The sequence below is a fragment of the Mycteria americana genome, chromosome 12, assembly GCF_035582795.1.
Source record: "Mycteria americana isolate JAX WOST 10 ecotype Jacksonville Zoo and Gardens chromosome 12, USCA_MyAme_1.0, whole genome shotgun sequence".
Classification (NCBI taxonomy): Eukaryota; Metazoa; Chordata; class Aves; order Ciconiiformes; family Ciconiidae; genus Mycteria; species Mycteria americana.
The window spans coordinates 11,377,146-11,393,122 of NC_134376.1; the positions used below are offsets into that span (position 1 = coordinate 11,377,146).

A 15,977-nucleotide genomic window follows, 5' to 3' on the forward strand; every position below is an offset into this window, starting at 1 on the left:
AGAATCTGTAAAATACATCTAACATGTTTGTTTTCCAAGCAACTTCTGCATTAATGCAAACATGAACATTTGCCTGGCATTATGTCAACTTTTCCCATACTCACATAGGGAGAAAAAAAAAAAGATTATCATCATACCAACTATTTCCATACTTACGGGGGGTGGGGGGGAAGATTACTTGTCCTTGGTAAATGAAATTTTGAACTGTTGGAATCTAATGACGTATTGGTGCATGCAGCTGTGATTGAGACTTAAAGTAAATATAGATAAACTTGTGCTATGGAATAAAGATTCATTAAAACACCCAGATTAAAAAAAAAAAAACTGAGACTAATAAGGTAGAAAACCTTACCCACCCCCTCCCCCCAAAAAAAAAAAACAAAACAAAAAACCCACCACCTTTTCAGCACAACTGGTCTTTAAAAATTATATGGAGCTCTTGTGCATAAGGTAGGTAAGATCGTTGTACCTGAAAACTAGGATTTAAATTTGTTCTAGCCTCTTTGGAAGAGGATCCTGCAGGAGCCCAAGCTAGCCTTCAGAAAATATTGCAAAATCTTTTTAAGTCTTTTGTGTACATAAACTAAACTTGGTTTTGAGTGGAGACACTGAATTAGCTTTTCTAAGACTAAAAAGCAATTTCAGCTGTCAGAGTGTGAGTTCTTATACTACTGTAAATTTTAGTTGTAATTATACAAGTTGGTGTTGTGGGTCTTTTCCAGTTTTACCATGTTAGAGTGCATCATGTCAGAAGTCTGATGTAGCTTTTGTTTGCTAGAAACTAATATTTGTAGGTAATTGTTTAAGAGATACACTGAGTTCATGAGCTGAAGCTGGATAACGTGAAGAGAAATTTGGATCGTTAGCTATTACCTTACTCTTCTGTGTAGCGATAAGCAATTAAAAGTTGTCAAGTCAAACTTTTCAGTCCAAACTTTCAGATTTCAGTAATTTGTTTTTCTCTGAGTCTGAGTTCATGCTTAAGTGCCCTACTGTAATTAAGTAGGTGTTTGAATTAATTGATTCAGCAACCTCATCTTCACGATCTGTTTTTCTGAGAGCAAAGAACCATTTTTGCATTCTGTAAATTTGGCATTCTGTAAAAGTGCGGTGTTCATGTCTTAGTGTGCAGTGTCCCAAATGGCATCTTTGTTAGATGCTTGGACTTACCTTTTTTTTTTAATGTGGTTTTTGTTTTCCCCTCCCCGGTACACCAGTGGCCAGGATATGGTGAGCATACTTCAGTTAGTTCAGAACCTAATGCATGGAGAAGAAGAAGAGGAAACTTCACAGGCCTACCGGTAAAGCCAATATGAATTATTGTATGTGGAAGATACCTGATTTTGTTATATTCTGGTTATTATAGAACTTATACATTTAAGTGTTTTAAAGCGTAAAGTTATTGTGCAACCATGTAACTTTTTAAAGGCAACTTACATTATATAGTGAACCAGAATAATGCATTAGGCTTGGCTTTCTTAAAATTATAAAGCTTTCATTACTAATTACTAAATTGAATTATACAAGGGAATTGTTTCTGATGTGACAGCTCATTTTGTTTTCTACTTTCTGAAAGTTGTTTTAAGTCTGAAAGTCTTACAAAATTTGAATACCAATACATTTTTTTACCATCTCTCCCTGTAGATTTTAAAGAAAAAAGGAAAAAAAAAAGGGGAATAAAATTGCTTTCCATTTTACAGAAAAATTGAAATAATACTAACTAATCTGCAGAAGATTATTAAAAACTAACATTTGAAAAACAGTTTGGACATTAAAAAAAAAAACAACAAACACAACAAAAAACCCCAAGAAACAAAAAAACCCTCAACAAACTAATGAAAGCTACGCCTCTAAAGATATTATTAATAAGGCTCCTGAGTTTTCTCTGCATGAGGAAAGGTATGTGTTTAATGCACTTAAGTCCCAATGCAGACTTTAAATCCCAATGCAAATAAGGTGCTTAGTTCTAACTCATGCTAGCTGATTGGCTAAAAAAGAAGCTGAGGTGTTATCGTAAGCAGCTAGGCCAAGTGAAGTGCAAGTGCTTTCGTCTACACTGGCATTTTAGTATGTTAATACGTAATGGCAGGAAGGTGACGGTGGTATGCTGTACTTCCCTCTGCTAAATATTTAAAATTGCATGTCAACAAATTCTGCCACTCTACAATAAAAATATGCAAACCTAAAATTACTGTAATGTTGATGACTTGCATTTAGTTGGCAGTTACTGTGTTCTGGCTTGCAGACTTCAAAATGTTGGTGAACAGGGTCACATGGCTCTACTGGGACATAGTTTGGCTGCTTATATATCAGTGCTGGACAGGGAAAGACTGAGAAAACTTACAACAAGGATCCTTTCTGATACTACTCTCTGGCTCTGCAGGCTTTTCAGGTGAGTCACTGTGAATAACTTATGTATGACTAGGTAGTGATAATTGTTTAAAAATGCATGTGACTGGACCGAGGATGTCAACAAAAGAAACTACTGTGCAACAAACTTACAAATAATCTTTGAAAGGTCTGAAACACATCACATCATTAAAAAAAAAAAAAGGGGGGAAAGAGACTTCGTGTTGAATGGCAGGAATTTATTAGTAATGTAGTTGCCATAAAAATCCTTTTATAAGGGCTATATGGTGCAGCTAAGGGCTAAAGGACAGTTGCAGACATAAAGTTGGTCAAACATTTAACTAAATTCTTGTTTCTTGAGGCATATACTATGTTGCTGAGGCTTGGGGTACTTCATATTTTTAAAAGATGTTTTCAGTTAACTTCTCCTTTGCTCTTCCTGGATCTAGTTTATTTTTCCAGGTATGGTAGGTGACACGACTGAAACTTACAGTACAGTGAAATCTTTCATAAACGCCTGTTTCATCATGCAGCATAGATACCTTAAATTGTTCTGTGAGAGAAGAATGGAAATCAACTGTGGAGGTGTTGGGGGGGGGGGGGGAATTCACTAATAAGAAATTCCTTTTTTTTTTTTTCCCCCGAAGGAAAAAAAACCCACCCAAAACACCACCACCACACCCACGCACACATACACACACACTTTCTCCCTCTCATGATACTGTACCTTTCAGAAAATCTTGCCAGTGCTATTGAGGAGAAGATTTTTTTTATTTTAGCGCAGTGCAAGATGAAATGGTAAAAATATAACTGAGGTTAACCCAAATTTAGTTGTTTAGAATCACAAAGGATTTTTCTTGCATTTATGGGTTCACCTCTATCAGCATTATTTTATAAATTCAATTATTATCTTTATCTGTCTTTGACTTAGAAGATGTTGAAACCTTGTGTAATGATGAAATTTGAGAAGTTGTAGGTAATCCAGCTATTTTGACAAATGTATGTGTATATAGAGTGTCAGTGATGTTTCAAATGGCATAGCTAACAAAAAGAAATATTTCTGGTTTGAATCAAATATTCAATAACATTATGATTTTGTGATTAACGATGAGTATCTATTGGACTGTGGTCCCCAAAGTTTTGTGACCCATAGGCAACAGCATTGAACAATTACTGTGCCGTGAACTGCTTCATACTTCTTGACATTTTCTGTGGCTAGGAGCAACGCTAGAGGAGTTTCCCTTTGCCCATGTTAGATCACAGAACTGTTGTGTAAAGGTGAAGTAAGTGTTTGCACATGGGGCATTCTGGAGTTTAACTCTGGAATACTTAGCAGTATTTGTGGATCAGATAGTCTGTGATAACCAAAGATATTTCAGGGCCTTTATGTAAATATGTTGATAAATGCCACTCTTAAGTTGTGCAAGACCACTGATTTATGTGTTGCACAAAAATGCTAAAAGAAAAATCTAGCTTGCAAGTTGCTTAATAAATTGACATGCCTACTACTTTCACTGTTGCAGTTCCTTTTCTACTGTTAAGACAGTTGGGGGATTGCCCTCAACATGGAACACTCTTACCTTATCTCTTCTTTGGTTACTTTGCTCCTTTTTCTTGACTATAAATGTTAATGTGCTGATCTGAGTTTGATTCTTAGAAGGGTTAGAAACGGTGGGGGAGGAGCAGACACACCCCCATGACTCCCAAGGAAACATGCCTAATAAATCAGATTGAAGGCAAAATAGCCATAAAATCATTAAAATATTCCTAGGGAAAAATATACTTCATTTATGTAACTCGCATATTTAAAACATCTGGAAAACTGTCTTGCAGTGTGCTGAATAGATTGTTCTAAATTGTGGTCTTATTTTCAAACTCTCCAGAATACAAATGACATCAGTAATTTTGGGTATTACAAAATACCTTGATTTGTGACTTCATAATAAAGTTTGCAAGTCTGCCCATTTACTTTATTTCATGTGTCTCATTCCAATTTTACTAACTTAAAGAATGTCAGGTTGCATTCTCTTTAGAATTAGCAGTCCAGAATTTACATATATATTAAACCCAGATTAAGTCTTTCGTGTGCTTCCTCCCTGGCTCCGCTCTTAGTAACTTTTGAACTCTGTAAGGGAAATCCTTAGGAGCCCAGATGTTTTTTCTTTCTTACTTTATGTCTGAGTCTAAATGAAAATATATGCTAGGCTTCCCTTATTGTTAATCTCAGCCTGTCTCATCAAAGTTTTCGTCTACTCTACTTTATCCTGGGAAAATAGAAGTTTTTATCACCGATCTTCTTTGTCCTCTTGTGAGCTCCTTCGCTGGTTATTTTAATCACTAAACTGGCTATTGGTTTTGTTGGTCAGATTTACTTGGCTTTTCTTGCAGGTATGAAAACGGATCAGCGTATTATCATGAAGATGATCGTGAAGGTCTCCTAAAAATCTGTCGACTTGTTATTCACACGCGCTATGAAGATTATACAGTAGAAGGATTTAATGTGCTATATACTAAGCAGCCTGTCATATACATTAGTTCTGCAGCTAGAACAGGCTTGGGCCAAGCTCTCTGCAATCAGGTAAAGTGAATCAGCTGGGGTTTTAGCTGCAAGTAGATCCTACCTGGCTTCATATTGCCTACTTGAAATTTAGATTTTAAGAAGATATTCAGACTTTTCCTGCAAGGGACTGGTACTTGCAGTACAGTCTGGTACACTACTGGCAGCAGTCTTGTAAATGGGTTGGGCCAGTGAAAGTTTTCCTTGAGATCCATGTGTCTGCCTGGAACTTCCACTGTTAGAAGTGAAGCTTTTTCCAGGTTTTTCCCCATGCTACTATGTTGACTGAATGCATGCATCCCCAAGCAAGCTGAGCAGGCTCTTCCTGCAGCTCTCCTGTTCCTTCCACATTGATCAGTGCTCCTTGTGAGCAGATTCCCTTCATCGTCATCTCTTCTTTGCCTTTCTATGGACATAGTATATTTTTATAGTTTATAAAATTATATAAGTTTCTAAGATTTAGGATGATGTGTTTGCCTGTTGAAACACAGTATGAAAAGGGGCATTTTGAAGGGTGAGGACTGAGCTTTGTCCTCAAAGTTGGTTTTAGGAAAAGCATAACTTTGGTGATTTGAAAACTTATTTATTTTTCCTCATGGTAGAAACAATAGGAACGTGACTAAACAGCAACACAACAGGGGCTGGAAGGGGAAGGGAGTCTGAGGTGAAACCACACTTTGATGCCAGCCAAATATCTGCAGGCTAGTAATACAAGAATGTTATACAGTGTGTTGGTATTGCTTTATTAATTGTGATTTCCAACATAATTATAAAACGTAGGCAAAGGAAGCAAAGTCCATACTGGGGGTAACCTCAGTAGCTGTAGTGGACTGTATGTTTAATTTAAAAGCATCTGTCTGGAAAAAATACTTTCAGGTTGCGTTTACGGTCTGTGTTCTGCAGCAATGATACAGTGGGAGGAAGAGAAATTTTCTGAATATTTCCAGTGAAAGGAAGTGTGCTAACTTCTTTTTTTTTTAAGCGAGTGATTGTTTCTAGATTGCATTGCACTTTACATAAGCTGTTGGTCATGGTGAAAAAGACCCAAGCCCAAACATACTGGATTTCTAAACACTGAGTTATTGCAAATATTGTACTGAATGATGCCCCTGTACTCTTACTTTCAATAAACATTATCATTTTTTTTAGAGGAAAACAGTTGAGTGAGAAGTAGGCTGTGCTAATCCATTTCAAAAAGTGTTGTTTGGAATAGCAAGATTACTTTCACAACCCAGTGCTTTAAAGAAACCTAGGTTTTCCTAATTGTGTTTAAAACTTGTTGGTTTTGCCAAGTATTTATTTGCATGAATGTTTGTAGACTTAAATAAGCTAATTGAGGCCATATACAGACTTCCCTATTGCATACCTAACATTCAGTGCACTAGTGATCTTTTTCAGACTTAACATGCTCTGAAATGAAGAGTCAAGTTCTTAGGGCCTTTGCTTTTCAAGCCTTTGGAGAAGGCAGGCAGAGATACTACTAACAGGTTAAAAATGTAGACTGCAGTGAAATAAAAATGGTATCATATCACTTGTCTCTGCCAAAATGACTTGGGAAGTAGGTGGTAGAGGTTCACTGGAATAAGTTGGTGTCTGGTAAGCCAAGTGTTGCATGTAGTTATTGACTGAAACTTCTCGATGCAAGAAATACTGCTAAGAATCAGTATTTTGGGAACCTTTTGCTTCTGAGTACAGAGTAGATACTGCTAATAACAGTGGTGCCTTCTCTTTTGTTTATAAGGTAACCTGTCCACATTAGGTGATCACTGAACTTAAAAGTGACAGCATTTTATCTTAGATTTTGGGAAGTAGTGTATATTGTAGAGCAGAGAATTGGAACTGAGTAATCAGGTATTAATTCAATTTCTGTTAAATGAAACAAATTTCTGTTAAAAACAAACTAGTCTGTAACTGTAGTTCTCCTAATTTGCTGAACCTTCTGTTCAGTGATGAGTATGATCAACTAGGTTTCACTTGACTAGTGATCTTCCAAGTTAAAGATCAAAATGTAAGAGAGACTTTGATTCCCCAGCTCCCCCTCACATTAATGATGGAAAAGTTATCTGGAATTTGCCTCCACAGCAAAGGAAGAACTTCAGACTTACCAGCATGAATAGTCAGCTGAGCTGTGTGATCAAAGTAGGCAGATTGCTCTCTACTCAGTAGTAAAGTGACTGTGAACCTCCAGTGGAACATGGCCCATACACAAAGCACACATTTGCTTATAGGATGTATTAATTGCAAGGGTGATCAAGAATAAGAGGATTGAGTTTAGGCTGTTGTAAAGGGCACAGGTATCTCATTAGAAAAACTGAATGGAGTTGACGTGCTAACCGAAAGTTGACTTTTTTTTTTCCAATTCCTCCTGTGCTTTCTTTTCTCTGCTATTAATTTGATTATAAGTTTTAGCAGGAAACTTACTTTATAATGTAATATACAGCTTTTTATTGTCATGTGTACTATTTTTTGTGTCACTGTATATTTCTGTGAATACTTGAAATGGGTGTGTCTTGGCTGTTGAAATTCTATCATTTTTATTGCAGCTAGGGTTACCCCTTTCTTGCATGTGCCGTGTGCCTTGTAACACTATGTTTGGATCTCAACATCAAATGGTAAGTTTGTTTTCCTTAAGAGCTCTTTTTTATTTTCTTTTTTTTTTAAACCCTCATTAAATGAATGTCAAGTATGTTGTTAGGAAAAGCTTATTAATGTACTCACTTTTTCAACCTCTAAGTCTTCTGTGTTATAGCTGTACAAATTGCAGATTGAAATCTTCTAAAAAGCCAGCAGCTTGTATCTTGTCATTTGCAAGACATTTTTAATGGCATATAGTAAGGTGCTTTTTAGTCCAAGATTTCTAGAATATGTGTAGTCAGAGGTACATTTACAAACTACATGATGTATTTGTGTTGTATTTTTCACAATTTTCGCAAATTTTTCACAAATCTGACCTTTGGGTTATTTTACCTTTGAGAAGAAACTGCAAGCCACAAACAAAGACGTTAATAATGTCTTCCAGAACTTCAGAATGCTGTCCATTTTCACTCTTAATACATTCTTCCAGTTCAGCAGAAACAATTCTGTATTGTTTGACAAACATTTATAAATACAAATCTTTTTCTTATTGATAACAGGATGTTGCTTTGTTGGACAGATTGATTAAAGATGATGTTGAGTCTGGAAAACTGCCTTTGTTGCTTGTGGCCAATGCTGGTAAGTGCTATGGACAAACAATACACAAATAAAGCACCCTATTTCATGAATATATATATAAAATCCAAAATTAAAAAATATTTTCTCAAACAGCTTAGTGGTTGTGTGTCAAGAAATATCAGGAAATATCTTAATGACCACACAATAATTATCTTTCTATAGGGGTTTGTATTTAACTGATTTAAAGTTGGATTGTACTGCCACAGTTGTTCTTATGTCAGTTGATGTATTAATATGACTAGAACTTATTTTAGTGAGTGCAAATCTCTTGTTGAAAATCAGTTTCACATTAACACTTCAGAATTTTTTTATGCATGTGCCATCAACTTTAGCTTTCAAAATTATATTTTTCTTCTAGTTAAACAGAACTGCTCATGAACAAAATTTGTTTTAAGCATGAATGAAGGAGGTGACCGTTACTTGCTTTGGAACTGGAAAAGTATCTAAGATGTTAATCTTAGTTTAGCTTCCTTTAGTTGAGGTCATACTTTGAATATATTCAAAATGTCTGCATTTCTTATCTGAGGCTGCTGAGTCTTTTAGTGCCTAGGACAGCTAGTTTTTTGAAGCATTTTTAACATATATTGACAAGCAAAACAAGTACCTCTGTCTTTTTTTGTCTAGAATTCCAATTGCACATAAGTCATGATGAACCAGATACAAATATTGTGTAGTGGGCTTTTTTAAACATCCTCTTTCCTGCTCTTTTATGACTTTTTCGACAACAGTATAAGAGGTTCTTTTATGTAGAGTCCTAGTTTGCATGCTTATCCTTTGTGATTGCCTTTTTTCCCGTTTCAAAGGGACACCAGGTGCTGGGCACACAGATAAACTTGGCCGACTGAAGGAACTTTGTGAGCAGTATAATATGTGGCTCCATGTAGAAGGGTATGAAACTTGAAATTTATTTCTGTATAACTATATTCATTAAAAAGTCTGACTAATGGACAGCATATAATTTTACAGCTAACCAGCTAATAGAGGGCCATAGGATCATCTTTATTTTTGCCATATTAAGCATCTTATATGGTTATAATTTTGTCACTATATGAGATACAGATTGTTTTATATATATAGGAATAATTAATTAGAGGGGTTGTTTCAGCATAGGTTAGTGATTACTTTTACTCAGGTGGTAATCTTATCTGCCCTTGCTTTGAAGAGCTTGGAATATGGATAAAAAGACCTTATAGGACAAGTCAGGGGAGACATTATACAGCGATTACTGAGAATGAGAAAGAATGAAATGAGTGTGGAAGAGATGACACTTTAATGAAGGTTGTCAAGAAGACAGCTGCAGGTGCGATATGCAACATAACTGGGAGGAGGATTAAACCAAGAGGAAAATAAATTCCGAGAACTTAGACAATGTTAATGAAGACTCCATCACTCTAAGATTATTTTTTTTTGAGCCTGGAGTAGAGACCCTCGTTCTCCTGATATTTCATTATATAGTGTTATACTTGCATGCTAGTTATTTCTGATACCAAATTGATGCTGAATTATGGGTAGGACGTCAGGGGATGTTTTCCCCAACGGTTGGACTGAAACATTTTTAGATTGAAATGGATTTTTACTTGTGGGTTTTCAATCTTGGAATATCAAGTAGCAACATCTACTGCTTTGGTAATGAAAAATATACGAACAAAAATTACCTCCCTTTACACATCAGCATGAAATATTTAAACTGAAGATTAAAATGCTATCTCTTAATACATTTTTAATATGTGCTAAAACCACTTTATTTTTCTAGTGTGAATTTGGCAACTTTGGCTTTGGGTTATGTCTCCTCTTCTGTACTGGTATGTTTTACTATATCTAGAAACTTAATAATGTGCTCTAGATTTTAAGGTCATGATCTAATCCAAATATATATGGCTTATATTCTGCTTACTGTAATAAATTTCAGGCTGCTACAAAATGTGACAGCATGACTCTTACCCTGGGTTCCTGGCTGGGTCTCCCAGCTGTACCTGCAGTGACACTCTACAGACATGAGGATCCATCTTTGGTATGTTTAACTTCTCAGTCATTATTCTCAAGATCTTGAGACTTTAATTTTGATCATGGTGTAGTGTCTTGTTCTTCATAAGCATCTAAATTATAATTTGCAAAAGCTCCCCTGTTTAAGCTGTGACACATTCTGTAAGCTGGCAAAAATGCAATAATTGAAGAGAGATTAATAGTGGTTTGTTTGTTTTTCCTCCTTAGTCCTTAGCAGCTGGGCTGACATCAAGTCAGCCAGTAGAGAAGCTCCGTGCCCTGCCACTGTGGCTCTCCTTGCAGTACCTGGGCCACGATGGGATTGTGGAGAGGATAAAGCATGCCTCACAACTAGTAAGCAACAGCTTGTTGGCACATTGTTTATGGATACTTTTGCTTCTTTGAGTATGGCTTGGAGACTGTTCTTAAGAATCCTCACCATTGGATGTAACAGTTTGAGTCTCCAAGCAGAAACAAAGTTCAGATAGCAACAATAATACAAGCGATACCCAGATGGCTATCACAGAACACCCTTACACCTACGAATGTTTTTATAATAGCTGTTAATACATCTTTTTTATTATTGTGATGCATTGTAGAAAAATCAACTGCAAATATTGTAGTTGTTGACAGTATAGCATATGGGTTCATACTGTGTTACAAACAAATTATGAAAGCAGAGTAAAGTGTTTGGGGGAGGGATGGGCTTTTACTATCAGATTGTATATTTGATTAGGTTTTTTTAATGAGAAATACTTAACCTTTGTTCTTTCTAAACAGTAAAATAACATGATCACTTCCTTTTTTTGTCACTTCTCTATTTTAACTATTTTGCTTGAAAGCTGTTCAGAGAAAGACTCTTATCTTCCTACTCTACTTGGCATCATACTGATTTAAGTAATAGTAAATTATAAATGCCTGACAAAAGGACTTCAGAACACTTCTTTAGATACAGTGGCAAGTGCACTATTTTTGAAGTTGAGTCCTTACCCTAGTAAGAATTAAGGTCCAATATAATGTGTTAGTTAAAAAATGCATCGTTTATATGCAAAACATTTTTCCTTAAGGTACAGCACTTACTAAAAATTCAAAGAAGGGCAAAATGGAAATGGAAAGTTTCTATAATGGTTAGTGAAGAAGCTATTGGCATGAAAGACCTGAAAGAGTGACAAAGAATCGTTAGTCATTAAGATTTTGTGGCATCTAAGATTGAGCCTAGCTTTTATAATAGTCTATTAATAGTCTTAAACCACGATGTCAGAATGTCTTTTCTAATGAAAATAATTTAGAAAGCCATCATAACCAGTTGCTATGGTAGCTTTGAGAAAATTAACTGTTCTGCTACACACTGTGCTTTAGTTAGTCAGTGGAGTTGTAATATCTCTGGAACTTTGTCAACAAATACACCAAGACTTTATTTTAATGAAAATCACTTTGTAGTTGGTGTTTTACTAAAAACAGAAAATATTTTTCCATTACATTCTGAATTTGCAAATAAGAACTGGATGAATCTTTGACGTGTCGTAGGGCTTTGTTCAGAAATAGAAGTGATGGTAGTGACTATTTAATGTTTTTCAGAATAATTTTCAATTTCTAAAACTGTGTGTTTGTCTCTTTCTTTTGTCTCCCTTCTGCTGTGGTCTTTTAGAGTCAAAGGTTGCTGGAAAACTTGAAAAACCTGGATTTCATTAAAACTTCGGTACAGTCTACATTTAATACTTTGGTTGTATAGCTTAGTCTTTGATAAATGATAAGAATAACTTTGATTAAAAAAATATTTTAAAATATTACTTAAATCATAGCCATTGTCTTGAAGATGCCTGGTATCTTTCTAATTAAGTTCTGGTGTTCCATGAAATTGCGTGGCTTGGTTGTGTCTGACCTCTAGATTGTATTTGTTCCACTGACGTGTACTTATGCACTTCGTGGAGCTAACAGAAAAACATCCAGAAATTGGTTCCAGAGGTTGATTTAATTCCATTTAAAACATGGATTTGTTCAGTAATACACTTATGAAACCAGTTTCCATAAGCCTCTAATACATTCTGGCTGCATCTTACCCTGCTGTTGAGATGATACTGTGAACCCTGTGAAATTGTACACAAAAATTATCCCAGCTGAGGTTTTTACACCAGAAATAGTTTTAGAAATTACATCTAATGTATTCATGCCAAATTCAGTTTTTGTGAGATGTCCTGTTCAACAGGGTTTGGTGGTTTTACTCCCCTCCCCCTGCCCTAATTTTAATTGACACTTGATGTATAGAAGATATATTCAGCTTAGTTTTCTGTGGCAATAGATAATTCATGGATCATTCTGAGTGACAATAACCATTTTTGTAAAAATTGTTTTTCCAAGAGTATTAGTGGCCTTGGGAGTTCAAGTTACTGTAGCACTTCCCTCTTCTAATTAAATAAATCTTGCATTTTTAGGATTGTGAAATGTAGCCTCAGATTGCCCCAGAACTTGCCCAGTCCATTTCTCCTACCCCCAAAGCAGGATCAGTTCTAATCTTGTTATTCCTGCTGGAACTTTCTTGATGTTCTCCAATGACTCTGGGGTGATTTCCAAGAGATTTTTTTTTTTTAATGTTAACATCTGAAAATACTTAAAGCTAAATAAACTATTTGGTTCAGTATATTTGCTAATGAACGTGCTTATGTTTCTTGCTTTATAGGGCCCAAATTTTAATTATGCATACCTTAAATCAATACAATTCTGCTTAATTCTGAATAATGATTTACTTTCATGTGTTTACAGATACATTTGCTCACACTCCTGGAGTTAACTTTTAATACTGAGATAGTGTGAACATTGTAACTGCTGCCAAAACAAAATGATCTGCTTTGCTCAGCAGTCAAAGGAATTATGCACAGTGTTAAACCTTTAAAAATATGTGAAAAATTTTTTTTTTTTTTTTAAGGTTGAAGATGAACTGAGTTCACCAGTGGTGGTTTTCAAGTTCTTCCAGCAATATTCAAATAGAGGTATGTGATTTTTTTTTTTTTTTAAAAAAAACAAAACCCCTCTCTTTATAGTTTTTAAAACTACTGATTCATAAAATGGATTTGATGAGGTAAATGTTATGTAGTGTACTTCTCTTGTGTAACATGCTTTTAGAAAGGTTGTAAATGCTGGTCATAATCTAATGATAGAACCACATATGATAGTTTCTTTTTTTAGATAGGCTGCAGTGTTTTAAATTTTCATAACAAGTCATTTTCTGCCTTCTTGAGTGAGGAGAGATTTGCATATGATTTTGATCTTGAGAGCAGATGATGGAAGTCTCATAAGATGCAAGCTGTGTTTGACTGTTGGGGGAAGATCTTCCTTGGTTTTGTTCAGGCTTTCTGTTCCTTTTAAACTTTTAGTGGCTAGTTGCAAGAACCATGTTTCTGTGTTTTACTGATTACGCTTGCTGTTGCAATAGTTTTAAAAATAGCAGAACATATTAGGAACAACTCTGGAAATATTGTCATGGGTATACAGTAGCCATGCCACATGTGGCTCTGAGCAGAACATCCTTACTTAGACGTGCTCTCCAAGAAAGAGGATTTCTGTCCTGTCAGTGACGTTGTTGTGCTGTTTGTATGTGCACACCCTGTGGGTGGGGAAGTGTCCAGCTGGGATGAGGCAAAAGACTGCTAGAAAACTTTGTAGTTCTGTTATAAGTGTTGATTTTAATTGTCTGTGGATTTTTGTGTGTTGGGCATGGGGAAGGCTTGGTTTTGGTTTTAATCTAATTAGTGGTCACACTTACAAAGTAAACCTATTCATCCTGGTCCAGTGACTTGGTGGATTGCTTTGTACATTGATGCATTTATTTGAAAAGCTTTACCAGGGAGAAGTCGCCCACCTGAATTATAAGGATGTAAGATGTTTGGCCATTTCTGCATGTTTTATGTGTATAATGGACTCTTAAGTCCTTAGTATTATTTTTGTGTGGTTTAAAACAGAAGGTAATCGTTAAAACTTGATAAAAAAAGTAGCTGAATGCATCAAATTAAATATTGCAGCCTGCTGTGACAGGATTTTGCTCTGTGAAAACATTGTTTTTATTTCCATTGGGGCATTTGAGCCTCAAAACTGAGAGAAGTATTTTATTGATTGTTTTTAAAACTAGTATATTCAACTCTCTGTTTTACTTTGAGTATTTGTCATGTTCAACATACCTTTAAAAAAAAAAAATCCTTGTTAGTCTGCTTCAGGTCCAGTACATCGTGTAGATGTGTTATATTACCTAGGAAATGTAATTGTCTTTTATCTAAATTTTAGGTTGCCTTTTGTTTAATTAAATAAATAAAAATCCACTTCTGTGATTCTTATATCTTTGGATTCAGATCAAACCTCACATGCTGCACAGGCCTCAACTATTCAGCACCCCATAATAAACAACGAAAGACACATTTATGACACTTTCAATCAGTGGGTAAGAATGGATGGTTTTTTCTCTTTAGGAAAAAAGAAGTGACAGTGGAATGCTTCCAGGGGTTCGTCAGTAATTATAAAACCTTTGTAGCCTAGTTTGATAGTCTTGATCTGATATCCTTTGCAAAACTAGTGGGCATTTTGGAATAAAAAGATGAATTTGCTCTGAAACAAAGTTGCTTTCACATTTCTGATTATTTTACATGTAATTACGACTAAAATTATTACTGCATCTTAAACTTTTGGTAGTGGATTATTTTCCTTGGTCTTGTGGGAATATGTGAAAACTTTACAACTCTCTAATCAGCTAGATACTTCATTGACAATGTCTGTGTATTCATGAATAGGCAGTCTTTCTTTTCCAGATCTTAAAAGAATTAATTCTGGAAACCTGTGCTTTCAGAGAGCTGAGCACATAACTATTTTGGATCAATTGCATAGTAGTCATGGCATACTTAGTGACAGTGACAATTTTGCAGAAAATTCTGACGTGTAACACTTGTAGTTTATCCTGAATTTTCATGATTCTAAGTATATGTCCAACTTTGTCATATCACTGGCAAGCTTAAGTATTTTGTTACAGGAAGTGATTTTGAGAAATACAGAAAGCTGTGTTCAGCATGTGGTTCTCCTTAACTGTGAGAAGAGTCTAGCCTGAGTCAGTGACTGCAGGAGGTCATGCTCTGTACATTTCTTTAACTGTGCCTTATCCCTTCAGCTAGGAGAGCAGTTGGCACAGCTGGTTCCCGCCAGTGGAGTTGATGTGGTAGAACTGGAAGATGAAGGCACATGTGTGCGTTTTAGCCCACTAATGACTTCTGCAGGTAACATTCACTTAATTCAGCCACTTGTAAAAACCGGGATTTGCTGCAGAATTGTAGAACAATCTCCTGGTGTAAGAGCAGATATACTCAAGAAACTCTTTAGTATATTCTCCTATGGTGAGGGGTTTTGTATAAACAAAACAAAACTATCTCGGCTTTGTCATTCTGTTGTGCCTTGACAAACCGGTGCAGTAGAGGTAGCTCAGCTGTTGTATGTGACAGTGCCTCACTACCTCTGCAGAGAAAGACTTTGATTATTTTTTAAATTCATTAGGAGAAGCAAGGGGAGAAGCTCTTTGTTTCTGGCAGTTATAAAAGAAATGCAAAGGATAAATCATCCCTACCTTTCCTTCTTTCAGCTGCTTAATGCAAGAATATGCTTGGCCTTTCTACACAGGTGTTTCAACACTGAAATGGTGCTTGTGTTCAAAGTATAACTACTTAACTAGAAGAATTATTTACTAAACCTCCAGGTTTTTCTATCATTACGGATGTAGGAGGGGAAAAAAGATTAAGATCTGTGTTTTGGAAAGTGTCTTAAATTTCATGTTTAAGCCAGCACCATATACATACTTTGTTTAGACTCAGCAGACGCATGGAGCAACTTGCATGGGCTCAGGGTG

General features: G+C 35.7%; 1 protein-coding gene across 2 annotated transcripts in view; it reads left to right on the forward strand.

The window, feature by feature from the left end:
* The window catches only part of PDXDC1 (pyridoxal dependent decarboxylase domain containing 1), a 33,849-nt gene that overhangs the window by 8,336 nt on the left and 9,536 nt on the right, over window positions 1-15,977 (forward strand). For both annotated transcript variants that reach the window (XM_075514640.1, XM_075514639.1), the window contains exons 4-16: window positions 1,218-1,301; window positions 2,246-2,392; window positions 4,738-4,927; window positions 7,450-7,518; window positions 8,041-8,119; window positions 8,923-9,007; window positions 9,873-9,921; window positions 10,029-10,130; window positions 10,331-10,456; window positions 11,751-11,801; window positions 13,026-13,089; window positions 14,443-14,531; window positions 15,249-15,354. In XM_075514640.1, the coding sequence (XP_075370755.1) occupies window positions 1,218-1,301; window positions 2,246-2,392; window positions 4,738-4,927; window positions 7,450-7,518; window positions 8,041-8,119; window positions 8,923-9,007; window positions 9,873-9,921; window positions 10,029-10,130; window positions 10,331-10,456; window positions 11,751-11,801; window positions 13,026-13,089; window positions 14,443-14,531; window positions 15,249-15,354 (1,241 nt within the window). The remainder of the gene's footprint in view (window positions 1-1,217; window positions 1,302-2,245; window positions 2,393-4,737; window positions 4,928-7,449; window positions 7,519-8,040; window positions 8,120-8,922; window positions 9,008-9,872; window positions 9,922-10,028; window positions 10,131-10,330; window positions 10,457-11,750; window positions 11,802-13,025; window positions 13,090-14,442; window positions 14,532-15,248; window positions 15,355-15,977) is intronic.